Raw genomic sequence first — 25310 nt, forward strand, 5'->3', positions numbered from 1 at the left:
CTTTTTTTTTTTTCCATGGGCGACTCGCGCGACCGATTTTCGAAACTTTGGAAATTCACTTAAACCCGGAACGATTTTTTAATAGAAAACTTCGTTTCATTTAACTCCCTCACGGGTATAAACTTTGTTTTTATCGATATTCCGGGAGTTCTTTTCCCTCTCGGTCCCCGTCGTTCCGTGTCTTTGTTTTTTAATCGAAAACGCGGGGGAAGTTTCATCAGGAGCACACGGCCGCCGGAGGCGACGCTCGCAGCCCGTGCTCGCAACATCTATTTCGCTGCGTCGAAGTGGAACCGTCTTTTCTATCCCTCTTCGCGTCCCTTCGCGGCCCGTGGCTGATAAAAAGGACCGTTGCCGTGAGTCTTGGGACAATCTGTTCGTTTTACCGGCGCAAATATGCTCAGGGTCCGCGAACGAAGGTAACAGTCGACGGATATCTCTCTGGAGGATTACCAGTTCCTCGGGAGCAGTGGTGCGCAAACTGGAACCCTCCATTAGGTTCATCCGACTGGCGAAACCTAGTTGAAAGCAAGTTCAAGGATGGAAATGCTCTCAAATGATAATTCCTTGGTGAAATATATTTTTGCACTTTTAAAGACGAGTGTGTTCCATCTTCTCGTACTTTAACCTTATACTATAACCTATACTGTTCATCTGTGGAATGCAAGAGTTCCTAGGTGTCGTTTTACAAATTTTCTAATTAGCGCACAAGGAATAAAATAGCAAAAACTCGGTGTCCTTGAGCTAGACACCCTAGTATAAAACTCTTAAATAAATAAACGAATAAAACTGGTACACTGGTATGGCTGATTTTTATTTTCAAAGTTCTTTCAACGAACACGTGTTTCCAACCATGTACCAATATTTTGATGGACTTGAATGTCCATACTGCAAAACTATACATCACTTGGATTTATGGGTGTACTATGTTTAAAAAGTTTGGTTAGACACGTCGAATTGGCCTTTGGAACAATTTCGTTTATTTGTAGAGTTTGCGCACCACTGCTATAGAGCAACGGGGAAACCGCGATTCTGACGATACGAGTATATATTTTCTGCATTCGCACAAATAAACGTATCATCGCCGACGCTATAATACGTTCGAGTATTCGTCCTCGTGCCAGTTAAAGATGATCATTGCTCGCTCCTCGGACCAAATTTGATTTCGACGGAGAGACTGGCACGTATGGAAATAACGTCTCGACTTTTCGATTAGAGTCATCCTCGGGATACGTGGGTAACATGATTCCATCCAAAGTTCACTTCAAATTCAAGCAAGACGCCGAACACGATTCTACGCTTTCGACCTACATTCGGGTCGTCTTCAAAAGCATACAGAATTTTTAGTATAATACGTACAATAGAACGAACTGTACTTTAATCTGCATAATGCTGTGAGTTTTCACTCGACACCAATTAATTTCAACAAAATTCTACCTGTGTTGAAAACTTTGCAGTTTCCAGGAATATTCAACGGATTCAAAGACGACACAAGTCCTTTTAATAATGTCTACGATGTTATCTTTGCCTGGAGCGCAGCTGCATCTGCAACCACAATGTTCTTCGAATAAAATCTTTGTTTATTTATGCATCACGTGTTCAAGTACCACGATCCTTTCTTCTCCTGGACCACATGATATTATTATATAATCTCCCCAAACCCCACGATTCGCTTCTCCCCTGCATTCATTGCTAAGCATTAACAACTCTTTATTATTCTTATTCTGATTTCGTTCCTTCTTTATATTTTTTTCAGGTGCCTTTGTTTCTGAACTTCATATTTCACTGATTACTTTCCCTCCCTCGAGGATGTATAAGAGCCTGCGAGACCGTGAAACAGCGGTTCGCAACCTTTTTCCTTACCAAGCCAAAGGAAATGTGTTTAACAACCTCGGCAATTAAACATTTATTTTAATATAATTTAGTAAAAATATTTCAAAAATCTCAAGCACAAAGAATTTAAAAAAAAAATCTACTTTTGACTCGTGTTCTATCAATGACAATCTCGACGTTTTTTCAAATATAATTTGGTATAATATCAACGGTTTGGTAAGAATATCAACGAGGAATCCATTTCTCAAGCCTCAGAAATAAAGGAATAACCCCTCGACTATCAATTAATTATTTTTTCGCAGAAGATTGTACGTAAGGGATGCAATTTGGAAGACGGTGTCACAAGAATAGCAGCAGAACTCGTAGCTGCTAACGTTTCCGTTACAAGGAGCCCAGCCGGGAGAAGAAAAGAGTAAAAACGATTTGAAGTAACGTTCCGCGCTACCAACTGAGAACCGAGAATCGCGAGGAACTGCCAAACAGCTATCGACTGCAGAAACTCGAGGCATTCCGGAAGTCCGTAAAAGCGCGAAGACGTTCCGCGGACTTCCACATATTTGTTAAGAACTCGAAACTGGAAACAGACGCCGATCCGGAATTGTATTTCTCGACAATCCTCCGACCCGTGGAGTTGCTATACTAACGAGTTGCGAAGATTCCAAACGACCACGGCAACTTCTTCCAGGGAACGAGGAAGATGGCGCAGAACTTTGAAACATCTCGTTGCGGTCGGATATATACATATTTCATGGAGAACCCTGAGTCAGATGTACTTTTGTCATTTCTCGAAAAGAAAGGGTTCCCTCTGAGCGAGGAATATTTTATAATAATAGCGTCCTCGATTAGTTTCTTCAACTTTATGTCTCGTCTTCAAGGACACCGTTGGCCTGAATCGCGTATTTTAAATGCGTCTGAACTATTACGGTAGCGTTGGTAAAATTGGTGAGAACTCAGGTTGACAGAACGTTGTTATACGTTAATGGAATGCAGAAATCTCCTAACTTGAAAAATATTGCAAGAAATGTGGTATAAAGTATAAAGACACGAAAGGTTAAGTAACACTAAGGGCTCTATTAAATGAGACAAGTACTTACGCTCTTCAGTGATACTATTGCATAGATGTCTATTTAGTTTTTAATCTCTCCAAGTAATAGATCGCGAATGCTTATGAGAAATAGAAATACGAAGAAATCTGTGAGAATGTGCACAAACGAAAAAATACATAAAGTATCAACAATAATATACACCTTATGCATGTTTAGAGATTAGAACATACTTTCTTTCGAGTCTGAATCTTTTCAATCAATTCAAGTACCAATTTTTTCCCCTTAATCTATAAAAATATGAACATTCGTATTACATAAACATTCACGGTCTCATCACGAATAAAATATTAAAAGGACACATCTAGACCCAGAAGTTGAATGGTAATTTTAGAACCTACCCTAAGGATCTCGTTACTTAATTTCCTGCGTAAAACCAGCGCGAGTTAACAAGCAATCGGAACAAATCGTTTCCGGGTGTAATTGCCGTCCAATTTCGCTGAAACGCCTAAGATTCCTTAATTGAGATCACTCCAGACGCAATCTCTTGATCCAAATTTTAATCGGGAATGAAGTTAATCCCTCGGAACATTTTCTACCAGAAATTCCTCGACTCACCGGCAATTATATATCGAGAGAAGAATCCCGGATCTAACGGTGGCATTCTCAACTCCGCGGCGGTGGCTCGAACACTGACGAACCAATTCCGTCGGATCGTTTCCGATATCGCGGACGCGCAGAAATTCTTCTCATTAAATTTAGCGATTGTCCTTCTGTTCTTATTTGTATCGAAGATGATTCGAACCTCGATTCTCAATGTACACAGAGCTCAAAATAGAGAAACGTTTCGCTATTTATTTCTGGTTTACTATTTCACCTTTCCACGTTGAGGTATTTAATATTATATCTAAACAAATTTTAAATCAAAGCGAATCTTTGTCGGGTTTCAAAAGAATATTTCTTTACCCAAAATAAAAGAATAACTCCTTAAAGTTAACCTCGATAAATCAACATGAAATTTGTCCTACACAGAATGATCCGCAAAGTCCACCAAACGCCCTTCCCCCTTAACGCATGTGGGGATTCAGTGCTTTTCGCTGAAGCACGAAAATAAATAATTGTACAAGTTGAGCAACAAAGGATACGAATTTTAACGAAGTTACAAAAATGAATACCACGATAAATGTTTGATTATGTAGTCTCCGATAGACTAAATAATATTCAATCCTAGTAGAAATTTTCAAGAATATACGTCTAGCAATCAACGTGTTAATAAAATCTGATATACGCCGATGCCATTGCGCAGAAGTCTGCTATCGTCTCGGGATGACAATAAAATTGCTTAATTCTGTAACGTCGACAAGACGACGCTAGTGGCGTGGTTGTTCGTTGAAACTCGAAGCAGTTTCGCAAAAAGCGGCTCCGAGAAGTCCGTTAGTCGTCGAAGAACGAAATCTAAGAGCGCAGAGGAAGAGGAACGTTCTTGTCGGGCGTTTTGCGAGATCTGTCCTACAACAGCCAAATTGAAACCGCCCTTGGGTCCTAGCTGAGCGGAACAATTTAATTGCCCACCTTCGCCTTCGTTTTTACGTTCGTTCTGGTAACTCCGGTTGCGGGGACCACTGTGTGCTCGCTATTATCGAGTACAAGTAAACAGTAATCAACGTTGTGGATTATTTCCAATTGAACGTGAATCGGGAGCTCGCATTTCTTGTTCGATTACTCCCGTTCTATCCGCGTTTACTTTTTGGATCGATGTTCGATGATATAAATAGACTCGTTTATGGATGTTTACGCAAATTATTCATAGCAAATATTATGAAGGGTGCAGATCAAGAATTGCAACTTAAACGAAAGAACGTTCTACTCTTTGAATGGTATTAGGTTGTCCAGAAAGTTCGTGCTAATTTCTAAGAAACATTCAAAAACACGTTTGAATTTTAATAGTGCGATTTAGTTCCACAACCTTTCCACCTTTTAAGGGATGTATGCATGTTGTTTGTTTTCAACTACTTCGATATATTCAGACCTGTACCACCTATCAAAAATCGGCATTTAAAACATTTTTGTTCATCGATTTCCCTATTATTGGCATAAATGCACGAACAACCCCAGTCTACTAACTCGAAAATTCTGTTCTGCCACCCATATTTTTAATTTAGTTAAAAGTGAAAGAAACATAAATCGTTTATCCTTTATCCCTGACCCGAAATCGCGTTCCAAGGAATTTTACGCATCTCTAATTTCTTTCGTTAACTCCAGCGGTTTCTCAGCGATGTTTCGTCCCTTCCCAGTCGAGATCCACCGAGCGGAACCGGCTAACGTATTTCTCTTTAAAAAGAAAAGTTCTTATCGCGGCATTGTTGCCCTTTCGTGCTTGTCTCTGAAGAGGCGAACCGCTCTCGCCTACGAAATTGAATTAGTTCCTTCGCGCCTCGTGGATCTCGACTGCCGCCTGGCTGACCCTCGCGACGGCTTCCCTTCGTCTCTTCGAGTAATTCAATTCCTCGCTTATGCGAGTCCACCGTCTCCCCTACATATACTCCATCGCAAAAGTACATAACTTGGACGAAGAATGTAATTACAAGTGATTCCGCGTGCCATCTTCCTTTCTGTCCTCTAAAATATTGCTCGCGATAAGCGAATGTATATTCTTTAATGGAAACGAACTTTAAATGAATTTACTTTCATTAATTCCGTGATATTTAGTATTTGTTATATCTTGTTAAATATTCCTGGCTCTACATAGAAAATGAAAAATTACATCGACCACTCCGGTACTCGTCACCAAAAATATATATCCACTCGCTTGTAAAACCACCTCGTGTAAACGAACAAAATTCCCCAAACTTTCGCAAGCGTTGTTCGTTTCGGTGGCACTATTTCGGGATATTTTTGTTCGCCTCTAAACGTGGAGAATATTATTTTGGCTCTTTTAACGCACGTCGGGCTGCTTTGTCGTCAAATGACACTAAAAAAAGGGAATATAATGGCAGGTTGGACGAATTTTAAACAAAAATATGAGCTTTTTGAAAACGCCGCGTTGCTTCAATACACTCCGAGCACGGTACGTCGGTACATGTTAGAATGCGTGAAACAACCGAGGAGGGAGTGATTTTCCATGTAAAACCGAATTGAAAATGCGAAATCGAGCTTTTTTTTATGCGTAACTTTATTTTCGTGAAAATCGATTTCGAAACTTTGTCCGACGCGCGCTCCCCTAACGCGCCCGTCCATTGTTTACTATTTCTGCTTTTTGGGGGTTTGCAAACACCGATGGTATCGCGACACCATCCATTAGCTGTCAATCTTACCATATTTTTGATAGTTCGAGTCAATTCGAACAAACACGATCATATCGCACTGGATGTGGCACAATAGTCAAGCAGCACTCGACCCACGCGCGAAGCAAACTTTTCAAATGGGGTTATTCGAGAAGCCATGTACCAACAAATTTTATTCAACATTTTCGATGTATTTCCGCGAGAACAAGTACGGGAAAATGTCACTGATAAAAAAAAAGTATATACTACAGCTCCTGAAATTTCTTATGAACACTAATCTTCTCCAAAAACATTAAAAGTTCACAGATGTCGCTAATAACCCAATTAGTGGTTGATGCGACGATAAATAACTAAATAACTAACAAAAAAATGAAAATGGATTTCATCGGATTTTATCTCGAATTTTGTTGTATCGCGTAAACATGAATGTTTTAAAGCCAATTTCGCATAGCAAATAAATATTCCCGATGTATCGACTCATGAGGGGTGAAAATGCTACTACCCTCGTGAATATTAATTCCTTCGAATTATTTAAAACCAGTTGAAATATGCGGTATTATACGCAATATTATCTCCACGCGCAATATCGCGCTATTCCAACGAATTTTTAAATCAATTATTTTCAAAACAAAGGCCGGAGTTGAAAATCGTTGTTGCCAATTTTTCCTTCATTTTTGCATGAAGAAGTACCGCGAACCAACTTTGCCGCTACATGAAACTATGATTTTTGAAAGGCAATCAGAGACATGTCGTTCTATTCGTTACACGAGCTCAGTAGTGTGTAATTGCTCTAGCATTAAATAAATTTCCAAAGACGATTTTACGAAAACAAAGCCTCGTATTAAAAAACATTACACATTTTTGATTCGTTTTTGAATGAGAAATACTGTACGCTATACTCGAAGAAATTGGCCACGTTTGGAAGTGTTTAAATTGATTTTACAAGCGAACCTCGACCAGTCTTCGTTATCGTGTATTAAACCTTTCCCAACGACAGTCCTAGATCCTTTTTAGAAACTCCCCGTGCGATACTATTGCGGTGATATAGAAACTCGGAAATGACGATTGGGAGTTACTGGCGTTGCACCAACAACGTGGTTTTTTTCCGCGTGCAGTTTTTCAGTTATCCGACCAACGCACGTGGAAAAAGTTTGTCGGGCATCAAACGTATTATTGAATACGCGATATTGGCGCACGAGAAATAACCAGGTTTCAACGACGATATTAATAACCGTCGATCGATGCACAGAAATAAAGAAACGAAGAGAAAAATGTTACACGTTCCATCGCCAAAGGGAACCGGGGGATTCGTTCGCGGATAAATTTCAATTTATTATCATCGCAACAATAGCTACCCACGAGAAATAAGGACAGCTGGAAATATCGCGGGACGCTGGAACGGGAAAATAATCGAATGAAAACCGACGCTAAGAATTTACGTCCGTCGTAAGTGAATTGCGCGATTTTACGTTGCGCGATTTTACGTTGCGCGATTCGCTAATCTGTCGTGGATATGAAATAAACTAAATTTATCTAAGAAGTCTCTTTGAAGAAGATTAATTGTTAGACTCGGGATGTGTCGTTCTCAGTTCCGCTAACTGGACGTTTCGTCGCCATACATTATTTCGAACTCCTTGGAAGTTCAGGAGTTGTCCTAGATCGCGAATAAATAGACGGTTTAAAAGTTCTAAAGATTTTTTAAAATACTCCTGGCAATCTAATATAACGTGAAACTTGCCTTAATTCTGAGTTTAGTAATTCCAAACCTGAAATTATTAAAATCCTGCTACCAAAACGCTGCAATAAGAAAAGTTTATGTTAACCACGAGTGGTCCCCTCTAAACTGATCTTAAAAGAATATTAATTTCCCTATATTTGAACAAAAAATATTCACAAATAGCACAGGTCCCATTAATACAGGCTCATTTAAAAGTCCAAATGGACTCGAATCGCGGTTGATTAACGAAAAGCCAAACATGCCCTCGTAATTACACTTTAATCCCTTAAACTCGATCGCTGATGAATACTAAACACACTCAATTTAAACTCTCGCTGGAAAGTTTCGAAATTGACTGAAAGTGACTCACCTTCAGCGTCGTCGGCCGTCGTGTCTCCGGAACTAAAGAGGTCATCTGAAACAGAAGTTTATTAGCGTCAGAACAGACGTCGGACTGGGAGGTGCTCGATGCGAATCAATTAAACGTTATTTTCCACCCTCCTTAACCCGCTTCATTAGATTGCGTAACGAGACGATCATGCAAACAAGCGACACAATTAAACGAAAGCCCTGAAACATTCCCGCGCTTACGATTCAAAGTAACGAAATTATTTATCGATGAATACGACGAAATCTTTCAACCATATTCAATGTTCCTTGTATAATGTTCAATCTATAAATGTTACGATAAAATTTACTGAATAATTCCGTATATAAAAGTAACGTCCTGCTGTGTATTTATTTTAATAAATTTCGAATATTAATTAAAATAATTCAATTGTACCATTTGTACATTTCAGTAGAATTAATTACAACTTGTTCTATACCGCGTAATTATCATCCTTTAACTTGTATTACACGCGAGCTTTATAAATAGTATAAATACCCCTGCGAATTTCCACGCCAGTGATAACATTAACGTCCCAGAAAATATTGCGCGTTCGAAACCTTCTAACTACGGTTAAACATAATTCCGAACACGACGATCTATGGCAGCGATGCGTAAACTTTTTCATGTGAAATAATATTTGAATTTAACGTAGCACCAAACGGAGACAGGCAAAATTTTATTCGAATAATAGATGACGGGAAGAGCAACGCGTAGTGATTTATTTACGACGTTTATTCGATCGAGCAACAGTATTTTTATTTGTTACCTCTGTGAAATATCCCTCTGTGAAATGTTCCGTGATTCAAGTTTTAATTTTTATTTGACGTATAGGAGATTCTTTATGTTTTATTCTAAATTCGTATTTAAATGAGAAATTGGCCCGCCTCCGATATCAAACTAATTTCATAAAATATATACGCTGCGATTTTGAAACCTAAATGAAACTAGGCACTTCCTCTGAATCAAGTTCTCCCACGAACAAAGCCATCAAACTATAACAACTAAAAGCGCGCTTCTCCGCGACACGTTTCATACTTTATGCCTGGAACTTACTTTAATCCAGCAGGTGTTCAAACGTTCCATCATGGAAGTATAAATATTTGATTGGCTCGCTTCCCATACATTTTTCATTGCGTTTTCAAATTCCCTGGCATTTACACTCGCGGGATGAGTTTTAAATTGCATCTTTCGCGTCGTCGATTGAAACAAACGGCGAACGAGCTTTGTCTTCGAAGCTATCCCAAATGTGCTATCCAATCTTGTCCGAGTATTTCGAAAAAGTCTATCCCATATTTTCTTTTCAGTAGAATTAAATCCCACGCGAGTGCCCATACTTAGCCTAACTACGTAAGCACTCTCACATCTGATTTCAGTTGCGAGTGTATACATATATAATTCAACAGTCTCCTTAAATGCGCAAGTTTCTCTACGATAAATGGACAGTAACATGATCCGGGATCGGATATCTCAATGAGAGAATGCTGATGCAACGATCAAACATTTTTTTATTATTACCGTTTTTGTTGTAAAACTGTTACCATCATATTCCTGACATTTTTCTGATTAAAATGAGACCAAACACGACGTAAACAAAATATATAGTTCCATTTGAAAAACGCAACTTGACCATCGTATCACGTTAAATAACAAAGGTAACAAAAATTCCTTCGCGCTGAGACATGAGCCCCATTTTACCATAAAATTTCCATATTTGAAATTTTACACTCGGCCGACAGTTTTGGAGTTAGAGCTCTGTATCACTTAGGCTGGAACACCATGTATATAAAATAGTAAGGAAGAACGCGTAAAGTTTCAAGTTCTTCCAACGACAGTTGCATACAGTGCGTCGTATAAAAACGTTGTATACCGCCAACTCTTTCCCATTTTCAAGAAGAAACGTGCCCCTTCGGTTTCTTTGCGTATGAATAACCAAGAGGCCAATGCGCGATACTTTCCAATATTTCAATGCTCGGGAAGTTTTTAGCCACTTCGCCAGCCGACGCTGCGCCACTGATAATTTATCTTCGGCCTAGGATTACGAGCATTTCTGCCACATTGAGCGCGTGTATCCGCGCGGATAAATTACAGATTACGAGTATACCTGGGCGCTTGAGCAACTCAATATTTCATCTATCCGTGGACATTTATTATGCAAATACCCGAATGGATCGGCGAACGGCTAATATGGGAAGTAAATTTTACGCAACATCGGCGGGGATCCTAAACAAACGCGAAGTTGTCCGGAAGTAGCGGCCACGGGAACCCGCTGCTAATCTTCCTCGGACAATCGTCGCGGTATTTACCGTTGATATTTGCCCACGCCTAACTGTCTCGTGACCTAATCAACTCCTCGTACCGATTTTGCATTGTTCGGAGGGTACTCTTTTCTCGATTAAAAAGTAGATTTTTTTAATGTTCTTGTTGCTTGAGGTCTTCAAAATATTTCGTGTATCAAATTTTGTATATACAGTCGGTCCCATAGACATTCGTACCCTCTGTGTTTATCGAAGGAATTTGTCCGAATTAAACGATAGGTTCGATGTTTTCAAATAAATTTCTCATTGTATATATACAATAAAGTTTATCCATGTACATATTTATAATGAAACGTTTATTTGGAAACATCAAACCTATCGTTTAATTTAGACAAACTTTTTTAATAGACGTAGAAGGTACGAATATTTCTAAGACTTACTGTATGCGTACGAATAACGTAAACTTCTGAAATTTGCTACGTCTAAGTAAATCATGAATATTGCCAGGAAACTGGTCTTAAAGAAAGAGCATTCCCTTAACCCTCTTGATTACTGAGCAGAACGTAGCTTCTTTCGACAACTAGAACGCAAGTACAGCAGCACGCCATTAAAAGATGCAAGACTGCCCTCGATACCTCCAAAGATAGGTGTCGAATGGAAGGTACAATGTTTCTATTCGATGACAGAGCTTCGATGTATTTAACCTAGCTGTAAGTCTCGTTACTGAAATCAATAAATGGAAATTTATTCCAGATAGAATTTTCCAGTGCCCAACAGTGGCTATACTAAATATCAGAGATACTTTCATCGACGACTACGCAGTGCTGACTCGCGAAAGGGGATTTCAGTCAAATAACAAGTTCGTCCTCGGTGACATTCTCCGTGCACGTGACGCGATTGTGTACACTTGTGCCACGTCTTCGGGAAGGGATTAAATTTAATTTCGCGATCAATAAAGCTTTCCTCTAACGACCCAATTATGAAGTTATTGGTTACCGAAGCGTACGAAAGAAGGCATCCCGTTCGAAGGGTCGTAATCTTGCAGCGACGTCTACCTCTAGGGCCTCATTAACGATTTCGCAACACGAATAACGTTTTTCTAAGAATGGATTAAACAGAGCGTGCCCTTTTTCCTTCTTCGAGATTCTCTGGCCTTGTTCTACCAACTTAACACATAGTTGACCGGTCACGAATTAACTCGTGTTTGCACTTGCTTTATATATTTCAATTTATGAAACCCCAGAGCGATACAGAATATTGCAAAAGCTTTGCTCATCGCGTTTACTACTTTCGGTTTTTTCATTCGTATCACTCAGTAATCCAGTAGTACAAAAATTACGAAATAATAGTCGGTGACGTGAAACCGAAGGATTGTATACCGAGTGAGAGGTTTGTTTATACACATACTGAGACGAGCCTCTTCCTTCTCGTTACGTTCGATTCAAACTCGCGTGAAGCGAAAACATTTTTTGTCCCCAGTCAATTCTTCCGTTGAAATGAGAAAACTTTTCCCACTCTGGTTGTTTTAAAGCTGCCGCGAAAAAAAGAACGGAAGACCACGAAGGGAGAATTTGAAAGTTGGAATGCTTTCTCCGCTCGGAAAAATTCGCAATAATCAATAAACGATAACGAGCAGCGACTGTTGGCATAGTTGCACGGTGACTTCCATTAATATTCGGATACGTTGGCGCTTCGAACGCTATTGTTTTGTACATGAAAATTTATATCAATTCGCATTATGAATGATGAAAGGACGTCCAACTTTCGCGCGACAAAAATATTCGCGTCCCGGTGTTCGTTGATACAAATTCTATTTTATTTATTGTTTGTTCCGTTTATTTACGGCTCAAAGAGGATTACAGTAAATTTTTAGTGTGCGATACTTCTTTCAAATAGGGCGCAACCCCTGAATATTTTATTTAAATAGATGAGGGCGTAATTCTTCGTTACTTGAATAGCTCTATACACTTGCAGTAAAAATGACGACTTTTCACAAATATCTGAATATTTGGTGACTTCTGAATCGCGATATACCGAATTCTACCACCTACAGATTTAATGCAATATTCGATAATAACAGAAATTCGCCACGTTAAAAAGGAAGCAGTTTCGCTAAGCTCGTGTTTACGCGCAAATGAATAACTAGCAACTAGCGTTCAAGTATTAATAACAGTACGGTATACAATAAGTTTTGTTGAATCGACGTTCGGACAACCTATGCATCGATTAGCTTCGAAGTTAGTTCGCACGTAGGGACGCCGGCAACTCGACAGAGAACTGCAGGAAATGAAACCGAAGCAATAGTCTAATATAAACTGGAACTAAAGTTGTTATAAAGTCGATCTAACACCGTCCAACTCGCTGTTGAAACACGCGCTTTCAGCGCACTGTGAAAAGGTATTAATGCCTTGTAATGGCAACGGGACACGAGAGCGTTCGTCGTATTTCGATAAACGCCATCGAAATTAACTCCATTAGTTCCTCTAAGCATCGCGAAACCTATTAATAGCCGCGCACGAGACGAAAAATATTCGCGGAATAAACGATAAAACGGTGAAAAATTGTTTATCGAAATACGTTACAATTCGGCGGCTCGTTCGAAACGAAAAGCTATTTTAATGGGAATCCGATTCCGATGCATTTGTCGGATTTGGGTCGACATCGCGGTCGCTCGCGTTTTATTATTTTTTTTTTCCCCCCCGTTACAATATGCCGCGAAACGTTTCCACTAATTCACCTGTTCGTCGGCTTTACCAGTTGTTGTGGCGCATAAATAAATCGAAAAAGTTCGTGCGAGGGATTCGAAGAACACATAGATAGAAATAATGAGAGCCAATTTATCATTTACCTAAAAAATGTACTATGTACGTTATAATAGAGCGATTTTCCTTGAAGAGTAGTAATCAAGTAATACATGGTCTTTAAATACTTTTAGCAAATTCTTTTTTTTTATATATATATATATTTTATATTCAAACGTTTGTGTCGAGTACTTTGATTGTAAAAAGAGCTTAAATATTGAATCTGGTCAAAAAAAAAAAAAAAAAAAAAGAGAATATCCCTCAAGGAGAGAGTGTAATTAATTCCACATCCTACAATGATTTCTTAAAGAATGTACCTGAAAAATAGTAATTGAGTAATGCTTCATAATTAAACGATTACGTGTTCTCCATCTAACGTACAATTACGTGGATAATTTCCTTGGTATTGCCTCTTGACCCACAAAGTCCAGAATTTTTATTACTCGACCTTCTGGAGGAAAAAGTTTGCCAACCCCTAACCTAAATCCAACGCGCCAACGGTCGTGATGTTCTGCAATTTGAGAAACCCTGATCTAATTTAATGCGTCGTTCATCCGCAAAACATTCGTTATTACTTCGTGCGCGAATGCTCGCTGCCGACAAGATCGCCAACGAGATACTCGTTTATTCTTAATAAAGGCAAATTCTATGGAAGAAAAAAAAAAAACGGCTAACCGTGGCACGGTTTTCTACCAGCGAATTTATAAATACCGTTGCGCGCCGCGTAGAGTTGTCTATTTCCTCGGGTGGTATATGAGACTGCTAGAAAAAAAGTTGGACTGTTCTGTAGCTGAAAGTTATCGCGGAAAAAAACAAAACCAGGAAGAGGGGATAAACTGGCGTTCCTCTCCTTTGTTCCTCTGTTTTTTTGGGCGGACTTAAAATGATGCAAGGAATAGAAGAATAATTAAATTAGTGTAGTGTCCGCGCCTCCCATACCCAACAATAAGGAGTCAAATAAGAACACGAAACGTAGGGTACGGGATTGGTCGCGTAGGTAAAGCGGTCGACTGTGGATCCGAGGATCGTGGGTCTAAATATAGCATGATCTATTCTTAACGATTATCTATATTTTTGCTAATAAAATGTATGCGTGGTTGCATTTGCGAAGAAATGTGGCCCTCTTTGGCTTCGTCTCTGTTAATCATTGTTCCCCGCATAATCTTCGTCCATTTCTCTTTGTCCCTGTGCATCTTGAACGTACTCAGAAATTTTCGTCGTGTACTTAACTCCGCAAAGGAACAATCCGTCCAGTTTCCATCCCTTAAACTACGTACACGGTCAAACTTTCCCTCGGACGAATCGAATTTAACTTTCCGCACCAGCGGTGGTAACTACTTTTGTTACTCGTTCGCTAACAACTTCGTTACAAGCTCGACTGCGAGGTGCGCCACGACAGTCTGCTCGAAAGTTCAGCTCAATGAAAAGACGAGTTAACTATTGATTCTATACAACCATTGAATGTGGGTGGGCGAGGGGTGGCTGGGGCCAACGTTGTCGCGTACTTATTTTATAACCAATACCCCTCGCGAAAGAACAATAGAGAGCTCAGTTACTCCACGAGTCCTTCAGGAGGGAGAAGAGGGAGGGAGGAATGATGTATTAACACTATACGATCAATTGATTCTAAGTGAACCAAACCCAATTTTACAGAAAATCTCTACAGTAAATATTTGTTAATATCAGACTCTAGTAATTAATTCGGTCGATGCTATTTCAGAAGCGTTGACTGGCGTACACCATTATTGCACAATGAATTTAAATTAAATAAGGCTACAACAAACGTTAAAGAAGTCTGTTACGAACATTTTTAAACCCATCCAGATGCTAACCATTAAATATGTAATAATACCATAAAAGACTCGTATAACGAAACGATAATTTTAATTGCCGATCGTGGCTACCACGTTTCTCTCTCTCTAAAAATTCCCAAGTTTCATGATAACACGGTGTACCGTACCTTTTCCGTATGCAAAATTACTTTTTTCATAAGGATAGGGGAGAATTCATTTACACAGCGCGAGGAAAAATTCGCGGCCGTGGAAAGATAGGAATATGGGGTACCCGTTTTGTTTTTGCGCCTAGGGAGCTACGGAATAGTCGTGCGTGAGGAAATAAGACTAAAAACTGCGGAGAATTTCGTGTGAAATGTACTGCATAAATATGTGTAGGCTTCGTGGTACCGTTTACTTTTTAATTCTTTCCCGAAGGAGGTCAACGTGGAACACGTTTACGGGCAGCGTTCTTTTTCGAGGAAATCGATCGTGAAAATTCGTCTGCTCGTTATTTCTACTTGTATTCGTAAACATTGACACTGCGATACGTTGTTATCAGCTTTAAACAGTCTTCGATACTTAGAAGATAGCACCACCAACTGTCAGTGTCTGCAGTCACAAACACGAGTAGAAATTGCCAATATTAGTCGGACGCGAGTGGTGTTCGCGGGGTATCTTTCAAGTCATTTTTCCTTAAAAACTATTGAACTTAAGAACTATTGTGAGAAAAAATGTTATCCCACAATTACGATTCATTTTTACAAGAAAAATAACCCTAGGTCTGAATTCTTAAAAAGTAACGCCCCGTTATCTAGATAAAATTGTTTATATGCAGAGTAGGCGCTCTGAGAATCTATTCAGAGAATCCCTCGAGTGTTAATAATACCAAGTAATCCTTTGTCATTATAATTTGGACAAAGAGAAGTAAGAACATTGTCCATCGTGATTTTTCTTCGATAAAAGTGAGAACATCACGATCGTGTTTCCCCATTGCACAACCTGGACACATTAAATACCATCTACCTGAAAAGAGTCAACAGCGTCCTCGTGTTTCAGATTTCCAATTACTCTTTCCTTCGACATTGTCGGACTCGACGCTGAAAGCGTGTCCGTATCTGTGCACACGTAACCGAAGCACCCTTTCGAGGGGCTCAGTTATTTTTGGTGGCTTTAATCAGAAACAAAGAAGCGAGGAGCCGTCACCATCGCGGTTGTGTCTTTTTCTCATTAACGGCGCTGTGAGCCGTGTATCACCCGATCCCCCTCGCCAATCCTCCTGACCTTTCGTTTTTCTTAGTCACCCATTGTTCCTCCTTTTGCTACTATTTATGTTTTCTTTTCATTAACGGCCAACCGCGGCAGTTTCGTTATTTCAGCCACGCTCTCTTTTCGCGTGCTTCGTCCACTTAAACGATACCAGTTTTCCTTCGACCATCGACACGTTATCGTCGAGACGCAGACAATCGAAAAGTCACCGCGGCCAATTAAATGATTTTTCGATCGCTCGAAACGATGATACAAAACGACGACAACATCGACGGATTGACAAATCGTAATGGACGTGGACGATATTAAAAAGAATGGAAATGCGCCGGATTTGTCCCGCGTTCCCTGTTTATTCTTTCCAATATCCTGGTGTAATGCAAACACGCATCGGAACAGGGAGCTGGCCATACGCGAGATCACGTTGCAGTCGGAAATTTACATTTTTTTTTTTTTTTTTAGCATGCGATATCGATTTGCTCCAACGATGGGAGAGGGGTCGAAAACTCGGTACGGATGCATTGAAATGTTCGAGCGTTCGACGTTTTCCATTTTGGAAAGATGACTGTTATTACAGCGAACCCTGTCAGATTTTCGCATGAAAATCGCGTGGGTAATCGTATGAAATATTATTTGAAAAAAAAAAAAACCGTCGCGCAATCTCATGATTTGTTTTGTAATAGAGCTATGTTTCGCGTCGTAAATATGTGTACCGATCCTCTGAATATTTCCGGCTTTGAACGCAAGATTGTCACGATACAATTTTAGTTGCCTAGTATGTTACAGTTTCTCAGAAATATATTGATTTATTATGAGATTCAACGCAAAGCTGAGATTCATTCAGTCAGTCCCATAAATATTCGTACACTCTATGTCTATTAAAGAAAGTCTAAACGGAATGATGTTTGATGTTCCCATGTAACTCGTGAAAATGGCAATCTATATTACTAAGCACGCCTTGAAAAGAGTGGTAACGGCAGCGAAGTACAATTTTCCCGGAGTTGTTACATTTATTGACCGTATTTAATACGTGTATTCATTAATAAATGAAAGCCACGCGGAGGCCAGTGTTGGTGGGTTTCTGCCTTCAAAAGACACTTGAAAAGAATTTTAATTAAAGAAAATAGAAAATTCTTTGAAATTTCTCTGAAAGAAATAATACGATAATATTGGTCGCTATTAACCTTTCATTTGCTGTCTAAAGCACGCCTGACGGCTATGACCCGAATTTACTTATTCACTCGTTATAATTAGACTACGGATTTTATGCATTTTTAGCGTACATTAATATAGAAAACGTACTAAAAAGATATACATGATACATTTCGTTTTGCATAAGTACGTATACGTTTTAGTCACGTTTAGCATGTATTCGCCATATTAGCTCGCGTCATAAACATTATAATAAAAATTCGTATTTAAATCGACTTTTCCCGTTGCCTATTTATGCATCGATACAAAACGAAATTTCCACGGAGTCCTTCGTTGTATTCGAAAACTTGCCGGGTACGTTGCGTTCGCTTTGTCGAGAATAAATTGAGGAAATGCGCGTTCGAACGAGTGCGAATCGAAAAAACGTTCGCGTAAAACGAGAAATAATTCTCCCCCTGAATGCGACGCGACAATATCGTGAAAAGTAATTTCCCATTTCGTCGAGTGGCGTTTTTCGATTCGCAAAGTCGATCGCGGGAGAGCAGAGAATAAACGGTGTATGAAAAATGACGGAAGAACTTACCGTAACCGGTTTTGGCGGCCAAATTGAGCTTGCACTCGTGTCGCGTCGCGTAAACGTAAGGCTGCGGCTCGTCCGGACACCAGAGCACCGACGGTCCGCAAACGCATTTTCCGGTCGACAACGTATTTCCGTTCTCTTCCGTGATCGCCTCAGAGACCAAGTTGCATCCCGGTTCCGACATTGCCGGCCCGTGCGGGCAGTGCCTCCTCCATCTGCCCGGAATCTCTGTAAAAATTCCACGTCCACATCAGCCTAACCGAATAATCAACCCTTTTGATACTCCAGCCCTCTCGAGCACCACTCGACGTCGAATACTTCAGAAATTTATTAAATGCTTCGCGTCGATTATTTTACACAATCGAGTGTGTAAGCCTAACTAAAGTAAAGAATGTGTTATCTGATCTCAACAAACGTTACGTGTTAAAATAGTGAGAAGTTCATGAAAATTAACACAAAACAGACTAAATTCTCAGAATTTACATTTAACGAGCCGTGAATTTATTGTACATTGCGTTAGTGTAACGTTCCATCTAGGTCATTATCCACCAAAAATCGCAACTTTCCAAAATTTCTAACACAGACCATCTTTTAGACACCCCGTCGACTAATCTCCCCGAGAGCAACTACTTTTTGTTTCGATCGCGAGTGGAATCCGTACCCCTTAGCAGTGAGTTTTCTCTTCGAGGCCGATTTAATCGTGAATTCCACGTTGGCGTTGGCTTTTCCCCGACGCGGCGCGATATTCCAAAGGAAAGAATGCCCCGTAACGACCACGGAATCCAAGAAAATACAAGCTGGCCGGATGTTTGAGGTGAATTCTCACGGGGCTACCATCGATACGGGAAAGTCTACGCCATTACGCGGTTCTCCGACATCGGTAAACAGAGCATGTACAGCGTACGTCAGATCGAGCTAAGGCTTCTATCGCGCTCGGGAGAATATAATGTGGTCTCCCAACGACACTCCGCGCGCGCTCTAACGACAAATTCGTATTCAATTACCCGGCGTGGATAGCGATCTCATCGAGGACTACGCGAATAGTTAGGACACGTTGCAATTTCAGGGGCAAACCGTGGCGATCGAATTACCGTATACAAGGGTCGCGTATATTAGACAAAACAATAGGGGCATCTAGAATTTGCACTGTCCGAGTGTCAGACGGGGAGGTCGTTTCCGTGACGACTTAAGCGGCCGTATGTTGATATCCGGTTGCCTTCATCGTATTACCAGCAACGATCGTATTAATGCCAACGAGCGCTTAGATAACGTAGATCTAGATTATCGGGTTTATCCTGTGGTCCACGTATTGTTTCGGATGATAATGCGTTCTCCCTTGGCTAACACGGTCACCTGCTCCGACCTCCCTTCTGAATATCTGATTGCATTGTTTCTCAATCAATTTATTCTGGACTATGTAAAGAAACTGGAAAATAGGAATTAAGTAGGCTAAAACTTAAACTTAAACTTAAACTTTGAAAATTAAACTTTGGGTGTCTAGAAGAAGGACCTATGTTATGGTCTAATGTAATATTGTCCAGAAATAAGGAAAAACTGGTGCTATCGATTAACAATATCCTGAGCTTGTTAATTTAACTATCTCAAAAATGAAGAATATCGTCGAACTATAATATAATCACGCTTTCATGTTTCTGAATCGACTTGCTTCCCTCTTAATAATATACTAGCACGCTCTGTAATAAATACGTGTTCCAAGGTTAAAGACAAACAGTCTACTTCGCCAGTGTCCACATAACTTTGACCTGGCCCTATACATGTTGTCGGAACGACCTGGAAAACTGTCCTCCGCTTTTATAGAGTGGAAGGAAAGAAATAGGGAGGGAAGAATTATTTGTTACAGAGGCGGATGCAAGCTCGCTGGTGCAACTTCCGGACAGGAGATACCGAGCGTCCCGTCCAAGCATGGGCTGCCTGGATCGATAAGTTTAATAATCCACAGTCGAGCGCCCCAGAAATCGAATTTGCCAATTGGTTTGCCGATCGACCTTCCGCGCTGAACCAAACCCTAAACGCGAATTCATTTCGAGTTAATGGTCTGAATGCGCTTCCGGCTAATTGGCCGTGGTTCGTCGGGTACATGCCAAGGGAGCTTCACTGCGCCAGCTTTTCCATCAAGAACACGCCAAATCCTACTTGCTCGAACACGAGAACCTCTGAATAAATTTTTCAGATGTAAGTATAAGCATTATCTTGTAAGAGAGAAATTTGGAATCGATAAGAACGGATGGAGAAAACATTGAATTGATTCATTTTGTTCCTTCCTTTATTAAGATAAGGTGAATTTTACTCAACTCACTTTTATGATTTTCGATTTTATTTATCGCAATACAAATTTTCAATTGAAAATATTTAACTAATTAAAAAATAAAACAGAGATAAAATAAAAATAAATGTTTATGCTTCTATCGCGTTCGTTGTAATGAAAAACACGATAACTGACTGTTAGCATTTATTTATAAAAGCGAGATGAAATTGTTTCTAACTTCTCGAAATTTGAATCCTCTCGGATTAGTGTATTGCTTTCACATCCAACTTCCGTTGTGGACGTGGCTGCTGTTTGTTTGGAATTTTATTGCGTTGGCGCGACTAAAATAATACTCACGGTGTTGACAATATTAATAAAATCCACGTGTTCGATTTACTAAAGAAAACAGGAAAACGTGATGAATTCGCGAAACTGTTAACGAACATACTGATGATGTGGATCGAAAATATAGATGACTGAAATCATCTATAGAAGCATCGCAACGATGCAAACTTGATCGCTTTCATGAAAATTAAATTCACATACGAACTACACATTCAATATGTGTGCAATCAAATTTGGATCTGATTATTCAAGTTAATTTCTTACGAGTCGACCACGAATTTTCGTGGAAATTCGAACTTTTACAGACACGAAAAAAATAATCGGACCTGCGTCTCATTTCCTAAACATGTTTCACATATCTTCCATTGGAGAAACATTTTTATGCGCTTAACCACACTTATATCATGCTTATGAGAGTCCCATTATAAATGTCAAAAACAGTAATAAGACCAAGAAATAAACAGCATCCATTTCTTTCGCCATAAATAATAAAATCAATTCGTTTATTCCACAATTCTTCGGGGCCTCGTTCTCACGCGCCATTTATCGCTATTATCGTTCCCAGTGGACTGTATTTATATTACCGACGCGTTTAAGAGAACTCGCCCCGTTTATAATCATAGTAATAACAGTAATAACTTTGCCGGTAAATTTGCGAAACGCAAAGTTCGTTAATGCGCTTTCACTCACGGGTAACGTCTAGAGTGCGCAGTTCAGTTTTCCCGTAGATTATATCCACGTTGTTTCCGACTTCGTAAACGCGAAATTCGAAAAGCCCCGTGCAAATCGAATTATAAAGCGCTGGCTGCGCGACCATTACTCCGAAAAGGGTGCGTTTCATCGCCCTTTATAATCGTACGTCGAATTTACGAACACGCGAACCTCGTCCCGGAAACGTCGCTCGCGAAACAGGCACGAGGTTGATTTTTACATTCACCGATAAATTTGTATATTTTTATTTCGTTCCGGGCGTCCCGCTAGCGAACGTACAACGCAGAAATTGCACCTCTCGGGACGCATTCGCCGCGGTTATTAAATTTCAGACGTCTACATGCTGGGTAGGCCGAGGAAGCCTTATTTGGACCATTTCCTAAATTAAAGTGCATTGAAAAAAAAAAACAGTGGAAGGTTCGTTAGAAATATTATTGAATTTGTGAAAGCCTGGTGATCGTAGGGTTAGGTCTGACATTTTCGTAAGTCTATTAATTTCTGTGCTTTGAGAAAGCGCTACTACCGCGTCTCTTTTGCTAATACTCCTTTGTGAATTGTGTTAGACGTACGTTTCTCATCGTTTTGAGGAGTCTCAACGAGTCTGTTTTATTTCCTCAACGTGGTATTTCAGGAAAAATTCTTTCGTACCCGTGCACGGTAACTGTGTTCATTAGTCTAATTTTGGTATCACGTAACACGAATTCAGAGTTTCTCGTCGAACACTCAACCCTTTCGCCGTTGGCCCCGTGAATCGATTATATGCAAATTCGCTTGCCGATCAAATATTTTATCCCCCCATTGTTTTCGATAATCGACGTTCCACTGTATGGTTAAAATTAATACGATAGTGTCTATTATCGCGTGTGTTTTCAACGCTGCTAATACATGGTCAACTTTAACGTTGGGAGGCACTACGGTTCACTTGTTACGCAGCGAATCTAATATTCAGAGGTTTTCACGTTGTATCAAAACCACTCAGCTGATAGGTTTGCAAAAAAATAAAATCTATGAGCTTGACGACGAGCGATGGGTCGATTTTTAAATTGGACAGGTTTCATGTGGATGTGGTTTTCTTCTTAACTTATACCAAACGTTTCGCAATCCGTCCGAAGCAATCTATCTTCGAGAAGCCTTTAAATTTACGCAATCTTTCAATCATACAATAGTATCATTCTTTTGAGAAACCTCTTCACCCAAGCAGAGAGTCTTTCAAATCCTTCGAAGCCTTTGGTTAAATCGCGCTACTAAAACGAATTTTATTTGGACTTCCTCGTTTCGAGTCAGAAAGGTACTCGACCGACACGCTAAAATCAATGGCTAAATACAATCATGGTCGCGGAATCCAATTTGCACGAAACACGGGGAAAAATGCGCGACACGACGCGCTCGGAACAATGCTGTTTCGGAGACAACGGAATGCAGATTCCCCAGTTAGGAAGTAAATGGCGTTATGAAAAATAACAGCTCCGCCAGACACTAAGCAAATTACACGCGCGAAACGAGAGGCGAGTTAATCAGTCCGCGCACGTTTACTGACCGAATCGTGTGGACGAGTCGTCGACGGAAAACCGCGCCTGAACTTTTTGCAAGTACGTTGGCGATGAGGGAAAAAAAAAGGGGGGAACGCGACATCAGAACGCGCCCAGTCGACAGCTATTTGTTTTCCCAGCCGACGTGCGCGTCCGTAACAATTAAACGAACCGGGAAACTGGAACTACGCTTTCTCATTACTCGCCACGCGAACGATGATCGATGACCTCGAGACAATTACAAGCCGCGGTTTATTATTGTTTGTTCGCGGAACCGAAGCGAAGAGGATTTCGCCAAACCGTGGACAGGCGCGGGATTCTTATCCAGCGTGTAGAAATTTCGAGCAAAAGGTAAACCGGCGTGATAAGTTATTCTCGTGATAAAATGAAATTTTAAAAAATTTTTAATTCTTAATTTTAAAATGAAACAGGCTGGATGATTATTGTTGGTGCGAATTATATCAATTCGAGTTAATTGTTGAATTGTAAACGCGTGGAAAACGTGTGTGTAATACTTATTGTTGAAATAATATAGAAATGTGTACATTTTTCCTTCGTTTGATTTATTCGTCATGTTTTTCTATCGGATTCGTTAAAATCGCTTTTTGTTTTCTGATCGAGTAGATTCATTCGTAACACTTACGCATATATTTAATTAATAACGCAGATCGATCTTCGATGGAAGTCTTAATTCATTCCTAACGGACAACAGATCAAAATCATCCATGGTGGATGGAAACATCTTTCCAATTATTTATCCATATATGAATCCATATATCACTTATCCAGCCCGCTGAAAATTCTCAATTATTTTCGATCCAGTTTCCCCATCCCCTCGAAATAAGTTATTTACCCAGGGAATGGAAGTATGTTTGACGGATTCCGCGTAAACCTATCCAGTCTTCGATGAAACTAAAAAAAAAAAAACTAAAAAAAAAAGGCCGGGATAGCGAAACGAGCACGTACCGGATTGTAAATATTTTGTTTCGATATCTCCACTCGAGGCACGACGGGAAACTAGAAAATCTGAAATCAAATTGATCAGAGGTCGTTGGAACGTTTCGCGAAAATAGGAGCACAGGGCGAACCTGGAAGTCGGTTGATTCACAAATGCCGCTCGGCCGCGGGCTCTATCTATTCTTATTTTTACGATTGCGTTGTAAATTAAATCACGAACTTTCCAGGAATTCCCAGCGAGTAGCTGGACGTGCACAACTAATAATGCAAAGGCTCGTAAGAAATTCAAGAAAGTGCGCCCCCGTCGGCGTCGTTGGTGGAGATCGCAGGAACGGCCCTCCTCTGAAAATTAAATCTGGCTTCGCTTTCGGCTCGATTTGCGAAAAGGTCGCGGAGGCAGAGAGACACAGGGACGCGGAAATACATAATAATCGAGTATTCGTTACGCGACGATGAAAACGGGTCGATTGATCGTGCCAAGGTAGAGCCAGCCGATTCTATTCGATGCGTGGCTGCTGCAGAGCGACTCTCGCCGGAGATCATGAATGTTTCAAGAGGACCGCGCTCGCGGGGGATACGTTTTATTTGGAAATCTCTATTTTTCCATGCACCGAGAACACCGATCGAAGAGAACTCGGCTCGTCTCTCTGCGATATACGTAACGTCGATGCCGATGGAAATTATAGCAAACTCGTGGGAGGCAACGGATGGATCTCGAAACGAATATTCAAGGATATAACGAGCCCTGTTAATCTTTAATATTCCACAAATCCGTCCGGTGATAATTCGTCTAGAGCTGGCTCAAAGTTACGACGAATACGTGGAAAGTTTCAGCGCGCTTCACGCCCAGGCTCGGTTTTATCGTCGAGCCTAATTCTCTCCAAACTTCGAGAGTTATTCTCTTTGCGAGCGACCGCGGCGCATCCTAATTAACCCTCCAAATTGAATCTCGCGCACTGCTTAGTACGTTTTAACGGTCACCATGTCGACTTTCCGGATCCGGAAACGCGCGCCATAATTATTCCATAAGTGTACTATCCGCGACGAATCGAGAACGGTTCTCAAAGGCCAGAAAATTATTAGATGGTTGAAATAGACACTCGTGTATGATGCATTTGATACCTAATTATCTTCTACTAGATTCGGAACGCGTGATAAAGGTGATTTCTAAATTGCGTGAAATATTTCAAGCTCCTCCAGCATGAAAACGAATACTAATTTTTCAGCGTGCATATAATTTCCAATATTTTTATTTTCGTCATTTTCATTTCATTCCATTAGACAGTTATTCGGACAAGCTTTCATTCTTCCAATGTAAAACATAATTCACTGTAATTTTTTTATTCTATTAATATCAGACATTGTCTACCGTTTACTCTTCATTTAAAATATTTCTTACTTTAATAAA

At 40.2% G+C, this 25310-nt stretch overlaps 1 protein-coding gene across 2 annotated transcripts in view; it reads right to left on the bottom strand.

The window, feature by feature from the left end:
* The window catches only part of LOC128890808 (cysteine-rich motor neuron 1 protein), a 244239-nt gene that overhangs the window by 181578 nt on the left and 37351 nt on the right, over positions 1-25310 (bottom strand). For both annotated transcript variants that reach the window (XM_054149687.1, XM_054149688.1), the window contains exons 4-5: positions 18098-18322; positions 8248-8292 (exon numbers count right to left, since the gene is read on the bottom strand). In XM_054149687.1, the coding sequence (XP_054005662.1) occupies positions 8248-8292; positions 18098-18322 (270 nt within the window). The remainder of the gene's footprint in view (positions 1-8247; positions 8293-18097; positions 18323-25310) is intronic.

Source organism: Hylaeus anthracinus, unplaced genomic scaffold (assembly GCF_026225885.1).
Source record: "Hylaeus anthracinus isolate JK02 unplaced genomic scaffold, UHH_iyHylAnth1.0_haploid 12001, whole genome shotgun sequence".
Classification (NCBI taxonomy): domain Eukaryota; kingdom Metazoa; phylum Arthropoda; class Insecta; order Hymenoptera; family Colletidae; genus Hylaeus; species Hylaeus anthracinus.